General features: G+C 35.9%; 1 protein-coding gene across 3 annotated transcripts in view; it reads right to left on the reverse strand.

Moving 5' to 3' along the window:
- The window catches only part of LOC122791664, a 384,215-nt gene extending 365,122 nt beyond the window's left edge, over nucleotides 1-19,093 (reverse strand). For all 3 annotated transcript variants that reach the window (XM_044059492.1, XM_044059493.1, XM_044059489.1), the window contains exon 1: nucleotides 18,915-19,093. In XM_044059492.1, the coding sequence (XP_043915427.1) occupies nucleotides 18,915-19,002 (88 nt within the window). In that variant the 5' untranslated portion in view covers nucleotides 19,003-19,093. The remainder of the gene's footprint in view (nucleotides 1-18,914) is intronic.
- Between the last annotated feature and the right edge of the window lie 2,992 nt (nucleotides 19,094-22,085).

Here is a 22,085-nt window from a genome sequence, read left to right on the forward strand (position 1 = left end):
TCATTTATTACATGTTATTTGCCCTCTTAGCAGGGCTGAAGGGCAGTTTACACAAGATTCCAGCTTGACACTTATCATGACTGTGAATACAGATACCGAAATATTCAGATCCATACCAATCAACCTGCAGACAATGAGTATAGGAACAAAGGTCCTTGAAATAATGAATACCCAGTTAAACATCTGCACATCTAATTAGCATAACGTATAAATACAGACTAGCACATGACTCTTCACATTTGCTGTAGGAATGCGGGATACTGCTCAGAAGCATGTGTTTAGAAAACCAAGAGTGACAAAAATTATGTAAAAACATAAGCACATTGTCGAGGCAGTGTAAAATCTGTACACTTTGTTGAACTGTATTGCAAAATTCTACCACACAAGGTCATTTATTTTTGCTTTAGAAAAAGGGAGATGCAAGAAGTGTGTCCTCTTTCTTTAAATTATTGTTGCCACTAGTTGTTTTGGCCATGTAGTGCTGTTTTCTGTGTACTAGACAGCTTCAAAAAATCAGATGTGATGAGGGAGATGCAGAAGACTGTGTGAAGGGGGAATTAAGTCTGAAAATAGGGACATAACTCAAAAACTAGGGACATCCTAAATCAGGCCTGAAAATAGGAACATTCCTCTAAATCAGGGATGGTTGAGAGGTCAGTTCAGATCCCCTACCCATAATCCTTAAATACATGTTGTGGCTGGACACAGAATGATTTCGAATCTCCATGCCCTTTATCTGTTACTGGACACTCCTTAAATTAACAAACAATTAAAAAACAATGTTTCCTCTTTGCCCCATTTTCTTAAATGTTTTTTTCTTGCTTAGTGTTACTCCTTTGAACACTTTGACCACTGGAAGTCCTAGTTTGAGCCTCAATTCCAACTTGCACTGACTGTGCACTCCTCTGTTTCACGCATTCACTTCATACAACTATACGTTATTACATCTCATCAATAAATCTTGCCAGCAAGTAGTAGGAAGCATTCATAATCAACAAGTAACAACTATAAAATCCAAACTGCAACTGACATATAATAAACGAAAAAGAAAGAAGGAGAGAGCGAGTGAAAGAGAAAGGCTTCAGATTAGAAAATAAATGGGAGGTAGAGCTGAAAAACGAAAAGAAAATGTATTTTTTGTGTGGATAATAAACTCAACTGTTGCCATTTGTGGGTGTTTATGGTATAAAAAGGCATTGAAAACATGCATAAACTGCCACGTATCTTCAGTTGCTGCCACAGTAAATATCTTAAAAAAGAAGAGACATGGTAGTATGAGAAATAAAAGGAAGGAATTATTATAAGGATCTTTTACAATAAGATTACAATGTCCGGAAATAAAGTTTCATAATTAAAACTCTCTTTCCATATTCATGCATGTATATAAATACAAATGTTTGTATCTCTGTATGTGCATTTTATATATACAGTATATCCTGCTCTCCTGGTTAGCTTTACTCAGATTACTTTTCTCCAACTCCTATAGCCACTTTGCTTTCCCATCGTTTTGTACATTATCCCTCCTCCTCATACGGCACTAATTTCCTAAACTCTTACTTTTACTCCTTCTCTCACACCCCCCCCCTCCCACTAACTACACTTCCTCCTCTGTCCATTTATCTTCCTGCTCATGTCCATAATTTCTCTTTTCATAGCTCTCTTATTATTTTTAAGTTACGTTCTACTTGCCTGTCTGCAAATTATTATTAAACTGAAAAACAAAACCAACGTCTTTTCACACCACTGGAAATGTGTTCTAGGATAGGAAGCACTGCCACGCGTAGCACAGAAAAGTAAAAACAGTCCCAAATTTATTAAAATTCGTTAAAAACAGAATCAGTTAAGTGCTTTCATCAATTTCATTGACTTCTTCAGAACATCTTAACAACTTCTCCTAAAAATTTATATATGCTGTGCAATTAATTCTCCAATTAAACAATTACTGGCAGAGTTACCTTCTTAAAGTGCACCAGTGCCATAACCTTTTTCCTTGTAAAATTCCACTCAACAGTCACCATTAAATATACAGAGAGCTTAATATATCATTACATGCCATAACATTAATGGTCAATAATCTTTTCTCCACCTCACCCTTTAGCTTCTAATATAGCCTTTAGTGATATAGCATCGTTTAAACCAGGGTGTGTGGTAGAATTCAAGAGTATTTGCCATTTAGCCTCACTCTCATTCAATTTTTTAGTGATAGTATCCCCTCTAGGGTTACCCTTAATTTGTTCTATTATGGTAAATTTAAATTCTTTACAACCTTGACTGTTAGATAAATGTCTATACAGCGCGTTGGTCTCATCCTTTCTCCTTATACAATATGTATGTTCATATATCCTGTTTCTAAGACATCTATCTGTTTTCCCCACATAGTAACAGGTAAACTGTAAAACACCCTAGTTTGATGTTTTCCCTGCAGCCATCATGCTATAAATAGATTAATTGTAATTGAATGCTATTTCCTTATTCAGTAAATAGCCGATCTATGTTAATTTCTCTCTTGTTTTTCTGTGTTAAAATGTTGATGTAAGAAATATTTAAAAATATTTAAAAATCATGTAAATAAGTTAATGTATAGATGTCTTACTGTGCTGTTATAAATGTACATCATGTTTAACTTAAATGGGGAGCTTTTCTCTCCTGGACTATGCTGAAAATAGGTTTTGCCCAGTTGGACTTTTCCCATTCAACAAAGATAACACACACACACACACACACACACACACACACACACACACACACACACACACACACACACACACACACACACACACACAAAACTTAATGGACTGTGCAGAGTTCTGGAATGTGGACAAAAACTAAACCCTTTATTATTATGTTCACTTTCTCCATCACCCACAGCAAAAATCTCATTGTGTTTCCTTCAAGCAGGGAATGGAAAACAAAGCAACTGTAAGCAGAAAGGTATTTACAGTTCATTATTAAAACTGCTGGTTGGTAAAACAAGAACTTCAAGTATAACATGACTGGGTGGTTACCTATCATTCTTTTAACATACCTACTTCTTACCCTACAGGTATCAACAAAACCTTCATTTATTCACTGCCATTTACCTGTCACTTTTAAAAAATGTTTTCTGCCAAAAAGATTACAATACTTAGTCTCAGATTTACAATGTATGCGTGGCATAGCATTTCGCATTATTTTTCTAGAATGCATATCATACAATAGATCTTACTTAGAATTTAAAAATGTTATATGACACTCATTATGTGACCTAGAAATTAGCTATGTTGAAAGGCAGGAGCTGAAATATTTAACATAAATTTATTTAACGTAAAAGAGTATTTTGGCAGAAATACCTAACAAAGTATTTCTAAGGAGTACTTATAGACAATGCATATTTAATTTTTATAGTGGGATTCTTTATTATATTTGCTCTCTACATTTGCAGCACATCTCTTTAGTACTTGACCAAAATAATTGAGATGCTAACAAATTTCAACCATCTCCTCCAGCAAAGTCTTACTACTGAAATCACAATAAATAAATCCAGCCAAGATGTATTTACAATACACATGTATTATAATAACAATGTCTTGGTTGGATTTAGCTATTGTTATTTGAGTGGTGACATTAACAGCAGGTAGCCTGACTGTACAGAATGAAAATAGCATTGCAAATGCGAGAAAAATATTATTTTTAAATCAGAACCAACAAACTCAGATTAACATCTAGTTCACATGTTCATAGGCACTTTCTAGGGTACTGGTGTGTGAGGATCTTAAGAAGTATTCCTATGGTGATTATTAGCCCTTATATATTACATTAATATCCAAAGATGGGCTGAAAAGTATATTTTGGGGTAATTACATCTCTCCCCTATCCATGAGGACAAGTGATTCTAAACTGGAGGTGAGTTTGCAATTCCCTATTCCTCCAGATTGCATTTCAATAGAGTAGTTTTATGTATACTAGAAGACAGGACTGGTATTCTCTGTCAGAAAGCATTCAGTTCGCATTTAATAGAGAATTTTTCATATTAAATGTGAAAGCATGCCGTAACTGTTAAGAAAGAGTACTCCAAAATAACCAAAGTGGGCATCTAAAGCAAAACTATTTAAACACAACTGCATTTACACTTTTACATCTGTCTACTCAGGTTGTTTCTCAGAGAGCAACTGTTAAATGTATCTTGCTAAATTCAGAGACAGACAATAAAAGCCCAAATATAGTTCATCAAGCTACATTGATGATTTTGTTTACTGTTTCTGAAGAATATAAATCTCTTATTCAGCCTGCAGAATACTGGTTTTGAATGATCATGAGATGAACAGTATCATGGAAGAGTAAAATATGTGACTGCTAATGCGTATCTATCTCGTATCTGTTAAACAGGAGTACAAAAGGTGACTGTTTTCATTTTTAGGGGTGTAGGTAGAGCCATTGAATCGAGAGAGATGGGGACAGTTAACACGGTACCCCAACCCTATGTAGAAAAGGGGAAAAAGTGCACTGATGAGGATGATGACGATGATTTACAAAAAGAATATACAACCACAAGTGTTATATTTCGCAATGCCAAAAGGATTCTCCAGAGCTGATTCTGGAGTAACACTTACTGAGAGGACAACAAAAGATGCCAATGCTTTAGGCTATTTAAGAAGCTAACACGTACAACACTTTCTTTATTTCATATGGTGACACTGGGAGCCTGGGTAGCTGTATCAGTGGCACACTGCCCAGTGCTATGGTATAATGCCCAATACTATTGTATAATGCCCAGTATTATGTTATAATGCCCAATACTGTGGTATAATGCCCAGTATCATGGTTTAATGCCCAAAATCTGTGACAGTTTGCTTAAGTTTAAGGAAAATTGAGAAATAAGGGGGATTTAACAACATTAATAATTATTCAGTGAATAAATTATAAAATTATTAAAAAATAGTCTTTTATTTCTCTAAGTCATGCCAACTATTTTTTAATGATTTTACAATGTACTCCCATTCTATGTATGTGTTACAATAATTCCCAAACACAGTCAATGTGTTTGGGAATAATTATGACACATACATAGAATGGGAGTACATAAATATACAGCACAACAGTAAGAAAGCAAAAACACCACTGCATAAAAGAGCACTTGTGTTTTAGCACTAGAAAAGTTGTAAACAAAGAAACATTTCATTTAACTTAGCAATGCTGTATTTAACTTGCTTTGGAGAAATGATTTGTATTTATAATCCCCAAAAGTTCTTAAAAAATGCATAACTGTGCATTAAGAAAAAACTGTAGTCTCTCTACAATAATGCAATTGAAACCTGGAGTCTGGTAGAACATATTAAACATTAAAGTATGTAAATGCCTTTCATGTAGAACTGATTGTGTAACCTGGAAACAAACAATAAGGCCTTAAAGGAAATAGACATCATAGACTTCATGTGTGTTCATGGTCACGCCATAAAGAACCTTACAGTCTGTTAACATTTTTGTAATGTATAATAAACACACTCTTGAATTTATCTGGTTAGTATATTTATTTGTTTAAATTAATTAGTTTAGGTAACAGAAATTTATATTTCATATTGTTCTGATGTAAAATAGTCTTTCTGTCATAGCTGATACATGCTTTTATGGTACTACAAAATCATGTTTTCTCTACCACCTCTTGATGTGAAGTAATGAGCATTTTTAAATCATTAAAGACTTATCCATACCATAAGTTGTGCTTGTCCACTCATCCAGAGATTATTATTATTACTTAAAATGTTGTTGTTGTTGTTAAGGGCTAATTCTTTATGGGAATGTAAGCCTAGGCTTCTAAATATCCTCATGGATGAATTGCCTAGTAATTACCCATGAACCCATGAGCCTGTATGTATTGTGGTTTGTCTGGAAAGCAGAACAGGAAGTAAAATGATATCATGTATGTCAGCTAAATAATAAATTACCAGCTAATATCCCTTTCCACCCACTGGAGTGGCCTGAAAAGCCAAGGGCTGGACTACAAGTAGACTGACACAAGATTTGCAAAAATGTTTTTACTTTTTTATACATGTTCATCTCAAGTATAAGGATTTATGTTCTCTTTTCCTTGTGCCACGTCTCAAAATAAAATAATTTCAGAAAGTTGTAAAAAAATAAGTTTAGCATCTTAATACTGAGCTCAGTTGTGTATGTGCCTAACTTTTATTTTATTGCCCTTTGCACAGATTACCATATACTGCTACCACTTTAATGAATAGTCTCAAATTACTTAAAGCTTAGCTTGCGGGGTATTAAAATATCAGAAAATAGTCTGTATAATTAATCCAGTGTTAAATAAAACTCATATCTCTTAAACAGTTAAACCTGGCTGTTTAATTCATTTTACCTGGTATTCTATATCACTTTTGGAGACAGAGAGTTTATTTCTGTAAAGCTGACAACCTCACTTTTATTATTATTATTATTTGAGTGGCATAATGCTTTTCTATGTCTTTTTACATATATTATAGCCACATGCTTCCAGACAATAAGAAAAAGAAAGAAACTGACACTTTTTCTGGAAGTGCTTAATTTATAACGCTTGCTTTACAACCATTATCTGCGTGCTCTGCGAAATATTTGATGGCTATTTATTTTTACTTAATGTAATGTAATTATATGGTTTGAGAAACATAACATAAACATTGCACAGTTTAATGAACATATAATTGCACAGTTTAATGCACATAAGTCTACCAGTGGGCATGTTTCCAAACAGAGTAGTTCCACAAGAAGAAAATAATTGTTTTGTAAAAATTAGCTTCTCTTTTAATTATCTTTATCATGTCATATATGTCACTCCCATTTCATCATTCTTTCCTTACACAATACAATAGTTATACCATCTTTCTAATTCCTTAATATCCTTCTCTGTTTGACTGGGTTGACTGGGTGGGATGCTCTACTACAAGTTATAGCCAGCATTTTCCCCCACTTTATTACCTGCCTTTCCTTCCTCATTCTCGAACAAGGCACCTGAACTGCCTTTAGATACGTGCATCTGTACTTGGTATATCAGGTGACAGGTACAACAAGGTGCACCAGGTGCATTGCAATACCAGCATGTCCCAGCTGGCAGCAGTTTATTAATTTGTTTAGACTTACACATGGTTCCTTTTCTTATGAACATTTTCCTTCCAACCACAGGAAAAATAATCCTTTCTTTTATCCCTGCAAGCCACTTGACCAACGCTGTTCATTGCTCCCCTTTAAATCCCCTTGATATTACCCTTCTGTTTGCTGATCCTTAGTCAAGAAAGGATGCAAGCATTACATTCTTTACATGTTGCTAGACTCCATGTAAATATAAATCTGCAGTCAGTAATTATTTGCCCTTTTTTCATAAGTTTCCCTATTTCTCCTCACTCCTGCCCACCTTGTCTATGGAATTAATTTCCCTACACTTGCATTTTATGAGAATGGTATAACCCAAATACGTTGGTCTTATAAAATGAGTAATCACTTGGCCTTTTTTCAGACTGTCACTCTAACCACTTCTGACAATACTAGTCCTCTAAAATCATGGGGACTTGCTTTCACTCTGTATTTCTACTGCCGACATTTGAATTAGAAGACAATAGGGTGTTAGCCTGTTACCGCTGAGTCCCACATGCAAGAGAGAGCTGCACCCTATTCTTGTTACATGTGGTACGAAAAGTGCAATTGCCTGTTTACACTGCACAAGGTGTCATTTATGACTTGTTTTATTTGTTTTCTGGGATGCTTAACCTTTACAATATACCACAAACTTCATGCCCTCCTCACTATTAACAGCATAAGAACTGTCAATAAACATAGCCAAACTCCTCCCCCACCCCAATGTAGCCTTTTCCGCAGTTTACCCAAACCGTGTGTAGTTTAGGGGATCATTAGCCACAGATTACTAATGGCCTTTCAATGCTTTTACTTCCCTTATAAAATTAATAATAAAGTGAAATTGGATATTATTTAGGATTGCAACACATTGTGTTGTAGGAGCAGGGATGACAGATCACAGTTAACACAGATTTAACGCATGCAAAAAACGAGGGTCACCATTTCTCTCTGCTCCATTCTTACTGCTCCTCTTTTTATTTCTGGAGAAGTACAACAGAGAATAGGCAATGGTCCTCCCCTTCCTCTCTCATTTTGGTATACCTGGACTCAGAATACCCTCCAAATAGTTGCTGACTAGGACGTCAGTACTGTCCTCTTAGTCAGCTTTGACCAATCACTCGGCTTGTAATCTGTTTGCATGAGGTTCCACTGTTATAGACCATCTGCATGGACTTAGGGAGCTGGTCTATAACCCTACCACAGTCTTTCTTGTGCATTCTCCTCATTTCCTGTTATGAAGAGTCTGCATGAATCTCTGCATATATTCCTTTCCATCCTCCTTTCTCTCTTACTGCCTGGTCATTATTTCTCCCTTTCTTACTCTTCACGTTCCCAACAGTAATCTGCAGAACAAGTATGGTTTCATTACTGTTCTTTCAACCTCTCCACATACTCGCTGCTGGGCACTTCAGCTACTAGAACTTTGGCCTTTTGTAGCAAAGCTGATGGCCACCTTTAACAAAAACAACTTTAGTCAATGGTCATTTTTTGCACCATATGAATTGTACTTAAAGACAAGCTACCAGGTAGAATGGTGATTTCTGCTTCTCCTTCCCACTCTGTATATTCAGCCAGTACAGGCCCATGGGTGATAGTCTCTTATAAACAAAGACTGTGAGGGTGTTTTGTCCCATATTTCTTTAGCAACTGCCGCTAGATAAATGTTTTCTCTTCTTCTGTCTTCTCAAAATAGATGGTTTTATTTCTCTTTTTTGAGAAGCTAGTTCATTTTGTATATGAATAATAATGCTGTCCCGGAAGAACAGAACATCTTCCAGATCATTCGCTTTCATTGCTAATCTAGTTTACTTTTTAACAGTGCAGTTCAGTTTCTTTTGTTTTCTTAGTACAATTCTGTATAAGTGCAGTCACTGAGTTTCTTCTGTGAATATATGGCCTTTGGTTGTGTTTTTTAATTGTGCTTTACTGAACTTTTTTCACTGTGTGCTTTTGTCACCCTAATACTATATTCCATCTAAAATTTTGTTATAGGAGGAAAAAGTAATATAACTGTACATCTTTTTAAATAAAATCAGTAATTCAAAGGCCAGTAGTAGAAATTACACTTCTAAGATACAGGTCTCATCTTTTTAGAAGACAATACAATGCAGTACAATACTGTATATGCAGATCTACCAATCTATCTATATTTATGTGTGCGTGTGTGCGTGTGTGTGTGTGTGTGTGTGTGTGTGTGTGTGTGTGTGTGTGTGTGTGTGTGTGTGTGTGTGTGTGTGGCTTCCACTATGAGTGGTTGAAAGCAAACACACTGAGGATCGGAATCCTGGGACTGCATTCACTGAAAACATCTTGCCAAAAAACACTTTTTAAACTGTTTTTTGCAGGAGTCAAGCCCCCCCCTGCACCCCCTGATGTGGGGCCAAGTTCCCCACACCACCCAAACTTATACATACCAATGCTGAGGTCACAAGAAGGAGGAAATTTCTCCTAAAATGGAATCACTTCTTGCACAACTCACTAACCATAATTTCCTATGGAGGAAGTACAATCGTTGGCAAGTTGAAGCTCGGCCAGTCTAAGCTCACAAGGTCAAGAATCATCCACCGGCAGGATAACAATATATATGGACAGAGAAATATACAACAACACACACACACACACACATCACTAGTGAAAACAGATGACCCTAAAAACAGCAGGTATATCAGTCTGAACTCATCAAAGTGTGATAAAAAGATCTTGAATGGGCATTTGTCTAAAATTACTGCTTTATACTTTCTTGGGCTAACAAGCACCTTGTAGTCCTCACACTCTCTTTTGCTTAAAATAATCAAGGCTGATACTATTTGCAAAAATGGCACATATCTGCCTTCTTTTCTACTTATTTTAAACAAATCTAGAGGAAATCAGCATTTAGGGAACATTCTGTTTGAATTTGATTCAAGTGTTTGTGTTTTGGCAGTAGCGTTAATTCTCTGTCAAAACGGGAATGGTAGCAACTCTGGAGTCAGACTACAAAAAAGAGTGAATGATTACCCTGGAGTCACACTACAGAAGTATTAAAAAAAGAAGAAAAAAAAAAACAATTTCCCACTTTCTACCTTTGGTAAGCATTTTAAATTATATACATTTGTTGTGACCTTTTAATGCTCTGGAGAAATATTAGCTAAATAATTGTATTTCAGTGAAATTCTGATCTAGGCAGTGCCCTCTTCTTATGAGTCATTATATATTTAGTAAACAGGGAGTTTCTGTTGGATGCAAACATTACTAAGTAAAAAAGTTACTGTGGAGATGGGGCTGGTTAAACAATAAGCATCAGCACTTTTGTTTTTCTATGGCATTTGTTGTTTTTAAAAGATTATAATCCTGTATGATAAGTGCTGTCAGATGACTAAGCTCCATTCTAGTCCAATCTAATCAAAAAGCATGAAACAAATCAAATTTCTGTAGGGGATAATGTTGCCTTCCTTTCAAAGTGCATGCACAACTGTGGTACACTTTACACTACTGAATAAACTCAGTTACCGTCTCATGCTGGCTCAAGCTCAGACAGTCTCTCCGTGCTTCACAGGTACGTGGTCTGAGAGCAAACCCCTGATTTTAGGCATCACTGATAGCTGGAATTTGGTAGAAGCTTGCTGGGCATTATTCAGAGTATAATAAACTTCAGGGAGCCATCTTCATCTATATAATAGTGAAACGTACCTCACTAGTTACTCATCTGTTCTCAAATTTATATTTTATTGGTAAGGATGCTTGCCTCGGTTTAGAATACCTGAAGCACATTCACAAAATAAAGGCTAAAATAATACTTTTATAAGTGTTTTTTGCAGGGGGGAGGAGTCCCCCACACTCCCCTTGAACCTACATATACCAACTCAATCAATACACCAATTTGAAGACGTGAATACTTCCACTGAAAAGGTCACCACTGCTGGATGAACATGCTGGCAGTAATTTCCTGTGGAGGAACTCTTATTGGTGACGGGCTGAACCTTAAGCAACTGAATCTTGAGAGTTCACTGTTCATCCCCTCATAGGTTATCAGGTCAGATATAATAACAATGCACATATGGGTACTTAATTTTGTTGCAAAAATATGATGATGAAAACTCATTTTTCACAAAAATTTGGAACACAATTACTAAGAGCAGTGAACAGTTTAAATAGTCAAATACACAAAACAAAAAAAATACTATAAAAGTCCATCATGTAAGAAAGCAAAGTGTAATTTGCTGGTAAAGATTCTCTTTATAAATGTCATCATGGTTTAACTGTCCATAGTCCACATTATTTGCATACTAAGGTCTGATTTAGACTTTTTATGATTTCAAGATGTCTGCCCAGTGATCGCAAGCAATCTGGCACCTCAATAACTGCAGACCAAACGTTCCTGGGCAGTTAGGTCTTAAAATGTCAACAGGGAATTGGGTAAGGGAGTTTCTGATCAAGTACACACGTTCCAAACACCAAGAGTTAGAATGAATGATTTACTTCTTTTAGGTAGTCACACTGCAGTAATGACTTCATTACATACACTTGGGGACATATACCTCCTTATTAAATGCTATAACAAGGCTTGTACATTATTGGCTGCTTATTCCTTGCTTTCCTCTAATGGTGCTTCAGCAGTGCTGAAAGCTATGCCCCTCCCCTTCCTTTCAAAGTAAGATGGCCTCTCCATTTCTGTTCCTTCCTTCCATTTTATAGCATGTCGTCTGACAGCCAGAAAACTGCTTAAACTATGGCTGCCCATGGCGTATTCAGGTGCTTTGCCTTGTTATTACAGACTGCCTTGTCAGATTTAGAGGTTGAAAACTTGGTCACAAAAATAATTTAGTTTCTTTTACCAGGCTTTTATTATTGCATTTATATTGACAGTCTTCAAGGTAAAAAAGACAAGCTGCCAGAGAAAATATTTTTTTTAGTAACAATGAAGTTTGAAAACAAAATGTTGATCAAATTATAGTGTTCCTATTAGTAAATTATTCTCTTTAGTTATGATTTACCCCCACACAGTCAGAATTTATCACTTCCCATTTTTGTTTTCCCATATATATAACCACTTGCTTTTGGCAGTAAAGATGTTATTTATTTATTTATTTATTTATTTAGCATTTGTTGACCGGGAATGTCCGACTAGGTTCCACAGAGCCTGTTTTCAGCGGAGGCCCGGGGAGAAATGCTCCAGATGCATGTCTTTGGAATGTTAAATGTATAAAAAAGTTTACACTAAAAGTTACATGATTAAGATATCATTTTGCTAAGCAAATGTGTTTGTGCTGTATAGTACCTTTACCTTACATGTATATCTATATCTATATATGGTTGTCATTCACTGCATTAAATTGGCAGCTTGTCAACAGTGTGAATGACTCAAAAATCTGTTTCAGTTTTTTGTTCAGTGAAACGTTTCAATTTTGTATGAATGGAACATTGACTGCATGCAGGTTAGGTAAATCTTGGTTTGGTGAAGTTAAGACTGAAACCTTCTGATATTATGAAAGTGCCAGTATTAAGGTATAGGAATGTTTGTACGAGTGAAGGCTGTTTAATGTTTGAGTAGGGTAAAATGAGGGAATAGCTGTAGTGAAGTGCGTGCATGTGTGTGTGTGTGTGTGTGTGTGTGTGTGTGTGTGTGTGTGTGTGTGTGTGTGTGTGTGTGTGTGTGTCTGTTTCTGGCTGAGCTATCTGGATTAATGTTAGTGCTGTTATAAGGTTTTTGAAAGGTAAAATACCAGATTAGGATTAGGAGCAACATTGGGTTTAGGATTAGCAGGTAACTGTAAAGTGGCATGGGGGGGTGATGATAATATTAACTAATATTTAAACGAGTATAACCTAAGACAGAAAACCATATGGACTAGGCTTAGAATGTCTATTTGGGGCCTTCTAGGTCAATATATTAGGTTTGATAGCTGACATGAAGTGTCTTTAACTAGGGAATCCAAGACTTGCAAGTGCATTTAAAATGCACGACTAAAATTGAACAAATGAGCTGCAACACTAATGTTTTGTCTCATAACTTATGGTGATCTTGAGTATCTACTGCTTGGAGACTCATTTCTGTTTGTCCATCAGTTAAACCAATTTCTGCAATAATCTACTTAAATCAAGTTGTGAAACCTAAAAAAGAGACACTCAAATCTACTGCCTATAGCAGCATATCTCAAATGTGGTCCCCATCTCTAAGGATCAAAGTATTTAATAATATATAGCAAATGTCACTGAATCTCATCTGGAAATGAATTCTAATGACACTTGTAAATCCTAGTGCTGCCATAAAACTTTATTTGGCATCATATGTCTGATATGTTATAGATTAGTGGTGCTACTGTTTCAAAGTTCATAATGGATATCCTTACTGAGAAATATATAAACTCCCTACTAATTTGGAAATCCAAGCTTTGTGTTTTCGATTTGGGCACTCACTTTTTGTTACCTTGTTTTGATATTCCAATATCCTAGTCTGTATAAAACCATTTTTCTGCCTTACATTTGTACATACTGGTTTGAATCGCATCCTTCATGCTCCACTGCTTATCATTATGATAGTGTATTTGATATCCTAAGAAACCTGGAAATTAAACTGAAAGTTTTCCCAAAACAGGAAATGTTGCTGAAAGAACAAATTATTTTTTTATTTGCTTTTTACTGATTTTTTTTTCTTGTGAGCAGTAATTGACTAAGTCCAGTTGAGTCCATGACTTTTTTGGGTCATCCATTGAGTACAAGTTCAAATAAACTATCAAAATATCCCTTCAGAATACAACTCAAATAAAGGATGACAAACACCTTAGTTTTAATTCTATTTTTGCTAGCTGTGCTATAATCAGAAACAAGAATATTATATCAAAGTTATGACTAGATTAATAGATAATAGTTTATCTCAAATGCAATTTTCATATATAATTGTTGAATCCTTCACAAACTTGTTTGGTAAGCCCCATAGATTATATTTAACAATTTGTGGTAGGAAGAGAAAACCCAGGATAAGTTCTAAGATACATCATCATGGGGAACCCCAAAAGAAAAAAAAACATAGTCTAATCCACATTCAATTTATTGAAATACAACCTTTATCAAGAATGCACAAAATGAAGTCATGCACCCCATTATTCTCAATATTTCTTGTAGGAGGCAGAGCATAAACATCTGCCCATAGAGGACACAATGCCATTTATACACCTTAATGTTAGAAATAATCCTAAACATAAATCTTTCTGATTATCTAACTGTGCTGCCAACCTTAACATCATCACCAACCACATCACCAAATCTGACATTTAAGCCATTAACCTGTGCACAATATTAACCTTTGACATTTGACATTTCAATTAGCTTATCAACTAAATCCAAGCAAAATATGTCATCAACCCTGCTTGCAGTTAGACCATCATTAAACAACCTCCCTCTGAAAGATCCCTATCAGCATTCATGATGTATTCTCCATATTATGCAATCCATTTGCTCAATTTTAAACAATGGGCTGTAAAAGTGAAATTTTAGCTTAGTTTCATAGTTTTAACTATTTTTTTTTTGTTAAAAGCTAATGATGTTATGACCCAGAGCCACCATAACTTCTAGAATATTAGGAGTCATTATTTTTCAGATTAACCTGATCCATTACTATGGTTTAGTTACAACAGAAGCAAACCAGAGCAGCTATGTGTAGCTAATGTGTACATTTGCATTATTAATACATTTGATTCTGTGCCATATAAGATGACAGAGCAGAAATAAAGGAGAATAAGCAATCTGGAAAGTTAGCATGAAGGGAAGAAAAGCATTTAAGGTTGGGCGTCCATAAAATGTCATTGCTAAGTATATATCTACAGTCATTTTTTTCCTCAGGATAACATTAATTTCTGTTATTATAACACATGACACTCACTAATTTACAAATAAGTGTTGTCTAGGCATTGATAACAATGAATTGGGTCTAATAATGCAATATAGAAGGTAGCCACCACAGAGTAAACTGAAGAGATCTACTTGCAGATTAGATACAACTTGTAGCCTAGACTAATGTCAAGATATGAATGAGTATGAACTTCAGCAAGAGGAAATCCTAATGGGGTTACCAACTGTGGGATGTAGGGTTCACATCCAGTGCTGCTGATGAAAGTAAAAATGAGGAAAAAAGATAAGGGAGATTGTTACATTAAAAGTTAACTGAGGATGAGAATGGATGATGTCACAAAATGGGGAAAAATAAAACTTTGCCAGAGGAGATGCTACTGTAAAGATTTGTTTGTACTTGTTCCACTTTTAATATAGTTTATATGGCTTTGGGTGGGAGGTTGGCCTACTGGTTAAGGTGTTTACCTTACAGACACAAGGTGCAAGGTTTGATTCTCGCATCGGGTAACTGGCTAGGCTTAACATGGTCGGAAGGGGCAGGTAGCCTAGTACTAACCTATTTCCTATTTCTTTATGTAGCTGCAGTTGTAGAAGGCACACATGCTAGAGATATTTACAGCATGGACCATAAGAATGCCCTAGCTGCTCACATGAACACGATCAGACAGGGTATATTTACAGATTGTTGGGTAACATTTTAGGGAAAGACATAATAAAACTATATACCGAAGCAAGAAGCTGATTGTTTAGTGAGATGAGTGGCATATCAGGGACTGGCTCTGAATAATGGTTTTAACCTGAGTGCTTATTTAAAGATTAATAACCGATTGTATTACATACACAGATACAATTCAAGTGTGTATTTTAATGTGAAATCCTCTTTCATGCTTTAGTTTTCTATATTTATTTATTTATTTTATTTATTTTATTGATAATGAATTGGCCATAGGGTTGCTGTTATTTCTCACACTATTCTTTAACACTTTGACATCTGTGGTTTCAGTTAAGCCACTAATTAGTTTATTATAAAATTATTATTTTGGTTTAGAAATGTCAGGATTCCTATAAAACACAGTCATGCACTCTGACACAAACAGACGCGCACACACACACACACACACACACACACACACACACACGCACGCACACACGCACACACACACACACACACACACACACACACACACACACACACACACACACACACATATACACACACACACAAGCACACACACTAAAAACAATTTCCTACCCATATGTGTGTGTGAGTGCGTGTGTGTGTGTGTGTGTGTGTGTGTGTGTGTGTGTGTGTGTATGTATGTGTGCTTCTGATCATTCTCTGCTATACAGCTAAAAGATGGTTTTAAAAGAATTAGCAGATGCATATGAGTAAGCATTGCCCTACTAATAAGTGAAATACACCAATGAGCTATGATTAGTAGTATTTTTAATTCAGCAGATTAAATAAAACTTCCTTAGAAATAAGCTGCATCGGTACCAGCTTTGTGCTTACCCATTTTCTTCTGTTTACTACAGATTCCAGAAGCTGCAACAATTGTCACAGCTCTCACAAATGCATTGAATTCTGATATTATCCTAACAATACATTTCATTGCACTTGCATCAGATCTTGTGGCTGATGGGTCATGTAGTATAGCTATATAAAGACTTCTAAAAGCCATGCTTATACAGTAAAACAACTTATAATAATAGTAATAATAATAATAATAATAATAATAATAGCCCTTGCTGATCAGACATGAATAACAGCCATTTTAATTTATATACTCTGAATACCTGAGGATAAGTCAGCAGGCACACTGAATGCCATGGAGCATATGACTAAATAGTTCTTTCTATCTCATACATGAGACAAGATATCCCACTCTTCATAATCATATGTGCATGTTTTTGTAAACCAGTGCCCACCCCTCCATCATGCAATATTTAATTAAATAAATCCACCTGTTCTAAACTCTAAGGCAGGAAATACAGCTAACCTGTATTTGTATATGTTTGCTCTTGCTTTGTTTCTCAAATAAAAATCAATCACATGCTGTTATTCTAAAGTTAGTTCAATGAAATGTGAAAAGCATATATTTTGTGTTATTCTAATTCCTAACAACAAAATCACAACTTACTTTATTCCCTCATCTAATGAACTAGCCAGAAAAAAAAAATGCACTTTGCAAAAGTTTAGCCTATTTGATATACTTCCTGGTAACATGTCCAAAGTAATTAACCATGACTATTTATTTTAAATTGCAATTCAGCACAAAGCAAATGTTTCTCAAATATATTTTGTACACTGTTTTGCAAGTCACAAGCATACTCAGGTTGCTTGTTACTCCATTTTCTCTGGCAAAGAACAAGATCACCTACAAAGGAACTTCTGTTTAATACAAAATGTTCCTAACATCTGAAAATATAAGTGATCAGTTCAGCTGGCCTTAGCTTTACCCTTCAAGATGCAAAATGCTTCTGATCATGTCTATCACTTTAACACTTCACCCGACAATGTTTAAAGTATGTACAGACAACTCCCACTTGTTTTATGTTTTGTTTAGTAAACAAAACCCTTACGTGGTGATGCCAAGATCTATGAAACAAATGTTGATCGAACTTCTCCGTGCTAGGCTTTGCAGAGCAGTATGTAAAATAAAATTCACTTACCATATACACTGATTCTAAACTCTGTCCACCACAATAACAAAGAAAATATCTGAACCAAAAACTTATATTCTGTCCAGAAATATATCAAGAAAACAAAATCAATCATTTCTCACTATTTAAGTCTTGTCTAATGGAATGGTGACTGGAGAAATCAGACAGTGCAAGGTATTTTGAACTCTTTTCCCCGAGATTTAGAGTAGAAAAGACAATTGATACTCTCCTATTCTAAATTCTAAATAGTAGCTTGATGCTGATTTTGTTAAAAAGTAGTCAGGTGAAACACTCCCCGCCTCTCCAGAAATGGGATAAGTGGCGATCTGCAGGTATACTATGTCCCGGTGAAAATTAGATATGTTGGAAAATGACACAGGAGTAAGAAAGCTTTCTGTAGTAAAAGACCTTTACAAAATCACTGTCCTAAGGACTTGATAACTCCAGTAATCAAACAGAAATGGAAGGGGCTCGGACACAACCATAAAAACATCAGAATAAACTGGACCTAATTATGGTAGCTGATGCATGATAAATATAACAAAAATAAATAAATAAGATATGGGGAAAAGGGAAAAAAAAAAACAAAGCAAAAGAAAGAACAAATAAATGAACAATGTATATTTTAGCTCAAATAACAACAGTGTGCATATTTTACCAGTATCTCTGTTTTGTTTTTGTATGTACAATGTTTGTTAGTAATGACTTATCAGGAACTCATAAAGCCTGCTGCCAAATTCAATAACTACTCCTCTAAATATCAGATGCACATCAGAAAAAAATATTTTGATAAATTATAAAGGAAGATAATCACACAGGTGGTCTGAGTAAAGAAACGGATTCGATGAAAAGGCTTATGATACACATAGTACAGTATGACTGACACATAGTTATAGTTGACTAGAAAAGGTTTTTCTTTACTGTCTTAATTATATTTTTTTCTTTTTTTTTTTAATGAACTTAAACTGTAATTTTGTGTATTAATTTGTTATCTGGATAAGTGAAAAGGTTATCATGGACCATTTTTGCCACAACCCAAGCCACAAAAACAAGAATAAATCTATTAGCCAGTCCACCTACATGTGGTAAAAAGTTGGGAGGAAACACTGAATGTCCACACTGACTTAGAAAGAACATGAAAACTCCATGCAGTTAACTAAGGTCAGGATTGCACCTTAGACCCTAGAGCTTTCAGGAAGAGATCTCAACCACTGAGATGTTAAACAGGGTGAGAAAAGCTACTACTCCACAGAGTCCTACCCCTACAACCTACCCCACATGCATCTGGTGACTACTGCAAAACTGAGAAATGTAGACCTGGATGTCGTTACCTTTTGCATTTATCTTCTTTGAGGTAGCACTAACAAATATAAGCAGAGATACGACCAGCAAAAGATGAAGATTCCTCGGCCACCCCATGGCTCTTCTGTGCAGGTGTGCTAGGTTAATGGTACAAAGGCTAGTATCTTTACAGCATCTCTCTTTCTCTCACACCTAAGGCACACTGCTGTCTATATTTCTACACTTGCACTTTTTAAGACAGAGCCACAATGACACACCCAATGAAGAAACCTGCTAGCCAGGGGACAAGACAGGTTTTAAGAATTCTTCCGTCTACCTCTGGAAAGTGGGAGGGGGTAAGTGCATTACTATTGTATAACTTAAGAAGCTATTTATATCTTGTATTGTTTTTAGATTCTCACCTCTGTTGTATTGTAGTACTCCAAGGTTGGCAAGCATGATATTGTTTGTGTGTTTTAGAAACATGTAAACCCTTTCAAGTGTGAGTTTGAATCATTTAATATATGCCTAAAAAGTTCCTCTATCTAAAAACAACTCTACTTAATCTCCTTAGAAACTGTACTGCATACACTTGCAATAGTGTTGTCCTGTATAATGCAGCAACGTCCCAAGGTTACAAAGAAAAAAGAAAAAAAAATCTTACAGCATTTTAGACATATACTTTGATTCTGATTGATGTTAACCAGTATGTCGGAGTGAAATACATATCAGAGAGTTAAGCAAAATACCAGGATTAATATTAAGTGTCCTACAAGGTTTAAAATATTATAGACAAGACCTGCACATGTGTGACATTGCTTAATAACTGAAATAACAAGGCTCACAAATAGCAGCTAAACTAAGATTGACTAGGCATTATAGATGAATAAACTGTGCTGGCACCGTACAAAGACATTCATTTGAGCTGTGGCAGGTAGGCAATATCAGCTGCATAGATGTGAAATATGGAAGTACTATTAAAATTTGTACATTTGCATTTGACTTTAAACATTTATTTTATAAGTATCTCTTACTTCGTGTATTTACCATTTATGTCACATTGTCTACATTCATGTGATATGAATCAATCCTCACATCTCATCAATTCTATGTTTTTAAATGAACTTATATGCAACTAATGCTTTGTAACTCGCTTGCCATTTAAGCCATGGCCAAAAAGGTCCTCAAACCAATCCACCCATCTGGTTTTCAAATGTCAAGTAAAATAAAAATGCATAAAATAATACTAAAGTATTCAGCTTTGGGGAAAATGTCAGTGGACATTCAGGAGATGTAACAGAACAACATTAAGAGGGCAAAAGCAATTACTGAACATAAGGAGCAGTGCTTACATTACAGTCACATTGCAAGACTACACAATGGCAGGACAAGAACTGTGTTGCTGGGGGCTGCAGCAAGGCAAACTAGGCAAGATATTTGTAACACATCAAACAAGGATGCTGCCAGTTGTACAGAATGCAAGAATGTGCTAATATGTAGGAATACTGCTATAATGAAAGAGTCCATACAAGGGAGGGCCTGCTGCATTAGTATAACTAATGTCCATCACAACACTTATAGATGTGGTACCAAATGACAGGTTCAGGAGCACATACAGCACAAACTCATACAGCAAAGGGGACCAATAATAAAGGTTACTGGCAATAATTTAACTCTTGTTAAGTGACCAGAAATTACTTTACTTAGACGTCATCATGGTCAAATTATCACAGGCTTTGGCAGACAAAAGCAAAGAACATACAGGCACATACAATCTGCACAGCTGACTTCAGTGGGTGTGGGGAAGCTGACCAGGGCTGCATAGTATCATCATCTTCGGTCCATATAAACTAACTCTGAGATTCTGTTTTCTCTGCTACATGTTGCCTTCTATGATACAAGTCACAAACTTGCCTGAAAGTGCCACTTGCTGAATCCGTTTACTCACTCTGTCTACATGCAAAAACAGCCCTCTATAGAACAGACAGACAAAGGTTCAAATGCTGCATCCTGCAAACTTCATATGTAACTTGCGTAGCTGTGCCAAAACATATGTACAATAGCAAAACGCTACAACAGTAAGTGAAGCTAAGGCATACATTTCTGTGAAATGTACAGCTCTGTAATCAGTTTCCATTTTCTGAAACTGGGTGATATCAGTGGTGTTGTAGTTGTGTCTAATCACATTAATTGAAAATAACAGTTTGATTACTCCCAATACAAAAAGTTAAGCAGGCATTTACCTTGTGGAATACCACAGGGTTAACACAGTAATTCTGCATATTTATGCATGGTTAGAGTTTATATTTTACTGGGGGAGATTTTTAGACAATTGACTTGGTCTAGATATGCCCCTGCCCTACTAAATGACCTGACTTAAGTCAGAGTGTGGTGGCGGGTTTTCAGTTGGGGCCAGGTCAAGGCAGGTGTGGGTGTGAATATCTAAGCCAATTATGACATTTTTTTGCCACAGAGTGTGGAGGAGCACACATGTCCATAGTACAAGGGCATAGGTGCCCCTTGTGGTGACACTTATGCCCACAGGAAACACCTATGCCCTTGTGGGCATAAGTGGTGACACCACAATGGTCACATAATACAAGGGCATGGATGGCCCTTGTGGTGAAACTTATGGCCACCTCAGGAGTGGAGTCAAGCTGAACATAATACTCTTACTATCTGGATACCATTGAGAGCACAAACTCCCCCAAACACAGACTGAATGATGGTTCCCTTCACGTCAGTTCCTTCCCTGGGGAATCCGGCAAGTTCCTGCCTCTAGGGAATACAAGGGCTCAAGTCTGACAGGTAAGAATTTGATAGTCAGCAGGCAGAGTGAGAAAAGATATAAAAAGAAAAAAATAATGCATTATTGTGTGCTAAAAGATTAACTTCCACCACCTATGTCTACATAAAATTTAACAAATGTCTAACACAACATGTCTCTGCTCACTGCTCCTTAGTAAACACACAGGAAAATCCAGTTTATTACTGCATCACAGAAAAGTATGTCCATCAGACAAGATACAAAAGATTTAATATGCATTCCAGAAAATACAGTACTTGTCCCACAGCAACATTGTAATTAAATGTGCATTTTTATGACTTTACACTACTTGCTTCACAGCAACGTTGTACTTAAATGTGTATTTTTAAATAAGCAGTTCACCTTATTTGTATTTTATAAACATTTCACTTTGTGAAGGTGACTAGGTAGTACA

The sequence above is a fragment of the Protopterus annectens genome, chromosome 17.part0 (genome assembly GCF_019279795.1).
Source record: "Protopterus annectens isolate FY-2018-M chromosome 17.part0, PAN1.0, whole genome shotgun sequence".
Taxonomy (NCBI): domain Eukaryota; kingdom Metazoa; phylum Chordata; order Ceratodontiformes; family Protopteridae; genus Protopterus; species Protopterus annectens.